Source organism: Lolium rigidum, chromosome 2, assembly GCF_022539505.1.
Source record: "Lolium rigidum isolate FL_2022 chromosome 2, APGP_CSIRO_Lrig_0.1, whole genome shotgun sequence".
NCBI lineage: Eukaryota > Viridiplantae > Streptophyta > Magnoliopsida > Poales > Poaceae > Lolium > Lolium rigidum.
Window position 1 is genome coordinate 139,412,789 of NC_061509.1, and position 8,862 is coordinate 139,421,650.

The following is an 8,862-nucleotide window of genomic DNA, read 5'->3' on the forward strand; positions in this document are numbered from 1 at the left end:
CACACATGGGGGGTCCATGCACTTTCAAGCGGTGCTCGGGCTTTGTTGGCGGCAACGTGCACAATGCGGGGATGCATGTGGTGGTGCAGAGCTTGGGCTAGGTTGTCAGCGGGGAGTGTCGCCACCGGTGGCTCCCTTGGCTAAATTTGGTCAGTCACCCAATGCATATAGGATGGGGAAGCAGCCCTACGGCATGCTGGCAATGGTGCTTGGTGCAGGCTAGATGGGAGCGTATTGGAGTAGTGCGGAGGTTCTCTTGGTGGTGGTCAATGGAAGCATAGCTGCATAAGATGCGGTTTATCTACCTACAAGGGGTTCTCGTGGCCATGGTTGTGGGGCATGTTGGACCTTGTTCCGCCTTACGACATGCGGGTGCGAGAACTTCAACCGAAAGGTTTGTTTCAACCTCGGTCGGAGCACATAGAGGCAACACTCGCGGGTGCTACCATACCTTCTTGGATGAGCTGTTGTAAAGCTCCCGTTTATCCTACCGTGAGGTCCTAGGCACTTTGAGTGAAAATCCAAGCTCCGGATCCACCTAAGCGGGCAATGGCAAAATTTTCTCGTCACTTCCTCCTTGGAGGCATTTCCTTGGACAGGGTGGAGAAGTTGCTTGCTCGTCTTGAGCGATAATCTTGTGTCGTCAGTACGGCAAGGTTGTCGACCCGGTCGACGTGCCTCAGAGTAGGTGGTTTGACTTTTATGTTGGGGCAGCGACACCGGATGTTGGTGCGGCGGCTTTGGGCTATGAGCGGTATGTCCTGTGTAGCTTGGGTGGCTGAGTTGTGCGACATCATAGCTTGAGTGTGAGCGGTGGTGAGTCGGGATGGAGGTCCTGAAAGGCATGGGCGGACGCAGCGGGTGGGCCAGGGGGCCGTGGCCCACCCAGAAATTTGAGATGTTTTTTGACTACCCATCATCTAACTGGCCCAATTTGACACACAGTCAAGGTACGGCCCATTTATTGAGAGCTTGCGCTAAAAGAAATTAAAAACCAAAGACGCAGGATTCGATCCCTGGTTGTCTAACATTGGAGAGAGGTTCCCTGCCGCTGAGTTGGCGTTCAGATCATGAGTAGGTGGTTTGACTTTTATGTTGGGGCAGCGGCACCGAATGTTGGTGCGGCGGCTTTGGGCTATGAGCGATTTGCCCTGTGTAGCTTGGGTGGCTGAGTTGGGCGACATCATAGCTTGAGTGTGAGCGGTCGTGAGTCGGGATGGAGGTCCTGAAAGGCATGGACGGACGCGCAGCGGGTGGGCCGGGGGGGCCGTGGCCCACCCAGAAATTTGAGATGTTTTTTGACTACCCATCATCTAACTGGCCCAATTTGACACACCGTTAAGGTACGGCCCATTTACTGAGAGCTTGCGCTAAAAGAAATTAAAAAGCAAAGACGCATGATTCAGATCATGATTAGTTTTGTGTACCGGCCTTCTTCATTTATCTTTACACTTGAGATATGAAAGGAAACAGACGCATATGTCTTCCGTTCAATGAGGTTTGGTTAGCTAGCTTTTAGTTGCTCCTTAGTTTTTGGATCCAGATTTGTTCTTCTATATATATTAGTTGAATGCCCGTGCGTTGCTACGGATGCTACTATCTTTCACTCAACTCTAGAGATATTGTAGCAATGGTGGGCTTTCAACTTTCACCCCAAAGTTTTGAACTTTTGAAATATCTCAATTTCTAAAATGATTTCACAACTTTAAGATGCCCTAAATGGTCTATTTTTCTCTCATGTCCTTCTTTTAAGCAAAGCATCAGAGCTGAGAGTTTAATTCACAAGAAATCTCCTACCTAGAGGTTACACTAACACATAGCACAAACATAACATATCATAACTTCTTTTTTTGTATTAGCGTCACAGAGGATAACTTTATTAGATCTAATAACGGTTACAAAGTTCACAAATACAAACAAACAGAAAATATGAAGATAATCAAGCCAAAGCATCACTTGCAGAAGCTAGCAACGTGATTCACGCCTACATATGATACAAATATATAGAACAGAGATGAATACATCCAATACAAGTTCTTTGATACGAACTTATAGTGTAATCAATGATACAAACTTATGGTGTAATCAAAGTGTTCGCCTTGATCGCGATACATATGCGCTTTTGAACCATGTCGTGCCAAACTATGTTTTACTGCTCCTTATGGAAGCATATGAAATACCTTCATTTGGTATCTCTCTGCCGCTCTATTGCGTCGAGCATACTTGATTTGATCACCGATGCTTGCCCCAACCTCCTTCATCATTGGTACTCTCCTTTGAGGCCATCGCTCAGTCAGAGATATAAACATTTTATGGTCATATATGCACGTGCAGAACGACTTGCAAAAGTATGACCGTGAAAGTACGCGTGAAAGATAAAAGGAAGAATTATGTACACATCTTTAAGACAAATTATTAAATTAAGAGGCATTCTAAATTGTACTTACCAGGAGTATATGGTGGCACTATACACTACAAGATGCAACCTAACCTTAGTGTCAAATTGCGCTCGTTAACGTGGTGGAACTTTGCATCAGACCAGTAGATACTTACTACATACTTGAAATTCCTAACTGTTGTTAGTACACAGGCAAAATAAGATCATTACAAACCTGAATCTGAGCAGGTGTACAATTGAGTTAACACAGAAAATATTAGTGATGAATGAAAAAGTTGCTAGCATCAGAAGCATTATCAACCATAAATATGCATCTGATGGGTGCCTCCCAGGATTAGAGTGTTCCTGTGGCAGCTCCTCTGGGGCAAACTACCGTGCTCGCTGCAGGTGGCCAAACGGAGAGGTCCGTCCAATGGGCTTTGCTCCTTATGTGGCGAGCCTGAGGACTGTGATCATATTGTTTTCAAGTGTTCCTTGGCGCGTTTTCTGTGGGCGGGAGTTAGGGAACTCCTGCATTGCTCGTGGAACCCTGCCGGGGTAGGGGATTTCCTTGCTATATCGCATGGCTTATCCGGGGCGTATAGGAGGATCGTTTGGTTTTCCTTCGCGGCGTTAGCTTGGACGTTATGGAATATTCGTAATAAGCTTACTATGGAGGGTGTTCTTATTGGCAAACCGGCTGATGCCTTGTACAAAATGATCATTTACATGCAGCAATGGCGGATGCTGGTGAAGTGGAAGGATAGAGGGCTGCTGGACGCGGCGATGGAGACCCTGCGGAGGCTTCATGCGGAGTTGGCGGCGCCGGCGGTGATATGACATCGCCATGTACCTGGGCAGAGTGTGTGTGTTCGTGTGCTCTCTGGATATGTTATGTTGTACTCTATCCTGTGGTGTGTGGCTCGGTGCAGGGACCTCGGTAGGCTTTGTGTCGTGGTTGAGCGGGTACTCGCTGTTCTGGTCGATGGTGTGGTTTTGGGAGCGGTGGCTCAGTGTGTTGCATAACTCATAACTCTGTATGTGTCGTTGCTTTATTAATTTAAAGCAGGGCTAAGGCCTTAAGTTTAAAAAAATATGCATCTGATTCGGTAAAGGGAAGTTCAAGTCGCTAAGGTTGCTCGCACTGGGAACTGTGTCAGTCATCTGTTATCGAATTTAGGTAGAACTCAGGGATGGACTCGTGTGTGGTTCCGTCATTTCCCCCACGAAGTGGCTGGTGCTTTGTAATTCTACCCAAAGTTAATAAAATTCCTTTTCCCTCGCAAAAAAATTACAGAGGGAGTACCGCGACTTAAGTGCAAATCCAGCCGGCTTTACATTGCGACCCTTACTGTGTGTCTCTCTCTGCGAGCAAGCGCATGTGCGAGATCGCATCAGCAAAACAAGTCAAGGCAAAGTGCAAGTTCGGACCTGCCCCAAGAACAAAACAAAAAAACAACCGTGCTACGCACCGCACATTTACCTTTCCGTGCGGCAGCTGACTGTGAAGTTCAGAAGCGGCAAGCATCAGTGCTCCTTCCACCTGCACCCTTCTTCCATCATAGACACGACTGGGGAAAAAAAAATACAAAATACGAGGATTTTGGGGCGGGGGCAAAAGAGCAAAAAGAAATTCTTCTAAGCTGCCACAAAAAAGGAATTCTTTCAGAGGTTGGTAGAAAGCTGGGGTGCCCCCCCCCCCTCCCGACATGAAGTAAGGTACACCAATGGACACGAGTGCGGAACCATTATGGAATCAGATGGCTCAAAATGTGCCGCACTACCCTGCCGCAGTTCAGGTTTGCTACGTGTTTTCTCCAAAAGTTAAAACACACAAAAATACACAATAAACACCATCAAATTGGTAATATTAGATGACCAATTTTTCCTTGCAAACGACCTATGTAGTTTCCTCCAAACTTCTGATGAGTCGGAAGCAATGCGAAATAATCCAAACATCAGAAGCAATGTCTATAAGTATAGTGACATATTTTAAACTAATGCTTGGATTTCTTTGCCTGCAAGATGATAGATTTTAGAAATGCAGATATATCAGGAACGGGAAAATATTGCAACAACATTACTTTTGGCAAGACAAGAATGATAAAATATGGTCATCACATGGCATCTCCCAGATTATTATTTTCGAAAATAAATAACCCTCCCTACCTAAGTAAAGAAAAAAAAGTTGTAAATGCTACAGCAGCAATTTCGTGAAACATACCATCCTGGTAAGGTCTCTTGATTCTTGAATGCCATACAATCCTATCACCTAACAAAGACATGGCCATTTTCTGCATTAGGCCAAAGGTAACACAACAAGGTAAAGAAGAACTTTTAGAGACTTGACTGGACATCGAAACTTGAAAACACGATAGAAAATAACACTCTGTAGTCTGTAATGTTAAAATCTAACAAATAATTTTGGAGAACATGAAAATAGGTTGGGTGGCCTCATTCACCACAAGTTAGGGTCCCTTTGCAACCGACAGAACGCCGCAGATAGCGCAGCTTCACTAAAGCCTTCACCACTAAATGAAATTCCTGATATCCATGGAAGAAAGCATCCATATCACTTGTCCAACCACTTCATTGTACAACAAAAGCTGCATTGCAACAGGGTCTCATTTTTATAAATTATCTATTTCATAGTTGATACAAAACTAAACAGAAAAAATTGTGAGGAATCACAACACCAGCGTGGAGGATTATGGAATACCAAAATCGTATCACTGTGAGGTCCATGGGCATGGAAAACAACTAATGCAACCTCGTGTAGTACCACTGCAAGCTTCTGCAGAGATCAGAAATTAAATTTCAATTTGACATAAATCAAGAATTCAGATCGCAAATGATTAATCAGGAGATAGTTACCTGCGCTGCCACATCAGTTGCATAAAAACTCCTTCAAAAATTCAAATTCCTTAATAAATTAGTGATGATAAACTCTGGCAGTGGGAAAGGCTACGCCTGGTTCCCCATACAAACTGTAATCAGCTCCGTGAAGTCAATGAAGAACTTCATCGTCATCCCGACGAGGCATGGTGTGCTTCGCCAGTAGCAGACCGCCAAGGCTTGAGACGTGCGGCGCCGAAGGGGAGACTGCAGAGATCGTTCAGCCATGAAGGGAGCTGCTATCGAGCGGCATCAGCAAAAAGTGAGAACAACGGTAATATACCGGCGGCAGCATTGATGGCATGAACGAGAGGACCCGTGACCGTCAGGGGAGGAACGAGATCGAGGGCGGTTCTTGGAGGGATTCCTTCTTGGGGTTGAACGAGGCAGGCGCGGCGAGTTCAGTCGGAGAGGGCCTGGGATCATAGATTCTGCTTGGCTCGAAGAAGGCAAAAGAGATAGGGCGAATCGGTGAAGATTGTTTTTTTTCTTGATTGATGCTGCACGAGCATGTTTCCTTGTGAACGTGATTGCGCTAGATGTATGTCTTTGATTAACGTATGTGTTTCCTTAATTGATGTTGAATGGTTCTATTTCCTTAAGAATCGTGATTTGCAATAAGTGTGTTTCCTTCCGTGTGTGTAATTGATGTTGGACGTGTTTGATGGGCGATGTTGAGATAATGGATGGCTGAGATCTTCTGAATGTTTGATGTCAAAGTGACACCATCCCCAACTGCAATTTAATAGTAAAGATGCTTATATAACTGATTTCTATAATTTTTTGGCAAGTCTCTCACAAATTTATCTTATTATTTTTCTTTTCTTTGTTTTGCATTTTCAAAACTATGTTTACATATTTTTATGATTCAATTTTTTTTTAAAAAAAATCGCTATTTCAGTGTGGTTTTTCCTATATATTTGGGATATGTTTCTCGGACACTATATTTTTGTTCCCTATGTAGCTGAGATGTATTTCTATCTAGATGCTAAAGGTTTATTATCTAGTTTACATGCTTCTGAAATTGATAGTTTTCCTACTATTGCTGACGGCGAATGGTTAAAGTGTATTTTTCAATGTAATTTTTTATACTATATTTTATCATGTAAAACTCTTTTCATATTATAAACTATTTGTATTGTAATCATGCACATTTGATATATATTTTAAACTGCAATGTTGACAACCGATTTATCTTATATATCACCTATGTTATGAACTTGTTTCACAATTAGGGGTGGTGCAAAGAAAAAAAAAAATCGAGGTGTGCCCCTCCTCCAATTTTATCCTGCGTCCGCCACTGCTGGAAGGTGGTGTTGGTGGTCCGCTAAGCGCGGTGAAGGAGCTTGAAGTTCGGCAGCCGCCCCGAAACTTTGGTAGTGCCGAGGACGTTGGCCTTAAGTCGTGCAGACGACGAGGATGCCTTTGATGTTGGTCATTGACGTCACTTTGGCGCAGCTACGCCCAGGGTTAGTTTTTTCATCTATGTTCGAGTTTCTCGCGTCTGCTTCTCCCATAGCGATCACGGCGTGACGGAGTGGTGTAAGAGTATTAGCCTTCCTGGTCCATGATTATTGTAATTTGACTAGATTAGCCCCCTCCTCTAGATCACCCACACTTAACTAACGTAACACTTGCCCCTTGATCTCAGTTCCTGGCTCCGTCCCTCTCACGCTTGCATCATGGTTTTGATTTTTTTTATTAGTAGTGACCGATCCGACCAGTCTCAGTCAATCAGTCATAAGGTGAGTAAAACGTTTTTTTTCCATTTTCTCCTGAATAAATAAACGACTTCCTTCCCTCTGAATATCCACCCATCAGGCAACCGACCCAGTAACTCCCGCCACTCCTTTTCTTTTTCCGCTTTGCACGCAGCACCCACGTCCACATGGACACGTGGCCTGTCTCCCACCCGCCCGGCTCCGTACCCAACCCAAAACCTCTCCGCCGTGGGCCCCGCCCCGCGGCCTCACCCCCGGTGACGCTGCCACGATCACGATCTCATCTTCTCCTGTCGCCTCCCGGTATTTAAAGCCCCTTCTTCTTCTTTCCTCCGCAATCCACATCGACCGATTCCTCGCATTGCCACTTCTTCTCGAGTTCCTGCACCACTGCTAGCTACAATCTCACCGCCCCCTTCTCCTCTCCCGATGTCCACCACCGTGTGCTCCATGTGCGGCGACGTCGGCTTCCCGGACAAGCTCTTCCGCTGCGCCCGCTGCCGCTGCCGCTCCCAGCACTCGTAAGTATGCTGTTGTCTAGTTCAGAATGAGCTTCCTAGATGCAGTGTCAGGATATGCATCGCTGATGCTCATTCACACCGTACGCGCAGGTACTGCACCAACTACTACGGCGACGCGGCGCCATCCGAGGCGGGCGCCGGCGTGTGCGACTGGTGTCTCAGCAACGAAGGCGCCCCCGCCGCGAGGAAGAACCCGTCGCCCATGCAGCAGCGCGCCGCGGCGACCGGGATGGGCTGCGGCAAGCTCAAGGTGGCCGCCGGCGGTGGCGAGCAGGAGGGCGGCCGGAGAGGCCCCAAGGCCGTCCGGAGGTACAAGCTCCTCAAGGACGTATTGTGCTGAACTGCTGATGCACGCGTCGCGGTCCTCTTACTCCTTAGATCCAGGACCTGTCATCATGTACTATAAGACGGTGCCTAATTAGTTAGTTAGTCGGCCGGTGTACCTAGACTAGCTGGTACATACGTTGTATATCGATCCTTGTGTGCAAATGTCTGCATGTCACAACGAGATCTACTTCACTTCCCCATGTATATGTATATATATGTATGTATGCTTCTCTCTCTCTTGTCAACTACTGCGTGTCTAGTGTCATACTACTGGTGAATCTACCAGTTAATTCGTCAAATGCTCGCGCCTTGAATAGTTCAGTATATATCGTCAAAATGGGTAATTAGTTCATATATATCTGCTCTATCTGAAATCGATATATCTGCGGTTCAGTTTGACATTCTATGCAGTCCATATTAGCTAGGCCGCTGTAATCAATCCGTCGATACGTCTCCGTCACATCGAAGGCATGATGAACAGCGTCATAGTTTAAGACTTGAACCCCTTCGTGCTGTTGAACTGTTCCCTATTCTCCACTACCACCACGACGCAGCTAGCTCAGATAACTCTAGAAGGTGATCACGTTGCATGCTTCGTCTTTTCCCCTGGGTCTGCGTGGTGGTGCCGATGTTTTGGAATCAAATCAGGGGCTCGTACGCAAAGCCTATAAAGTGGCCGACAGGCACATGATAAAGCAAAGCCTCAAGCCACAACTTGCAGCTTAGCGAGAATGGCAGATCTTTGTGGGCGCAAGAATCCGCGGAGTTAGCGCCACTCCCGGTGCCCCGGTCTTTCGTCTTGTCCACCAGGCAACGCGATCTGGTCCATGGTAATCAAACAAGTGGTTTGTAAGAATAATAATACTAATACTAGTAGCATGTCGGCCTGAGCAAATTAACCCCCTAACCGGCTGTTAACGACCTGCTCGATGTGATCAGCGTGATTTTAGTACAAGACTACAAGTCATTGTCCCTCCGAGGGCATGTAAGATGTACTAGGGTTTTTTTTATGAACGTGCTC

At 46.1% G+C, this 8,862-nt stretch overlaps 1 protein-coding gene across 1 annotated transcript; it reads left to right on the top strand.

Annotated features, from left to right (window-relative positions):
- The first annotated feature begins 826 nt into the window (after positions 1-826).
- On the top strand, positions 827-7,854 carry LOC124690167. The gene is made up of 3 exons (XM_047223593.1): positions 827-950; positions 7,307-7,514; positions 7,605-7,854. The coding sequence occupies exons 1-3, from the start codon at positions 827-829 to the stop codon at positions 7,852-7,854; spliced, it is 582 nt and encodes a 193-aa protein (XP_047079549.1).
- Positions 7,855-8,862: the final 1,008 nt, after the last annotated feature.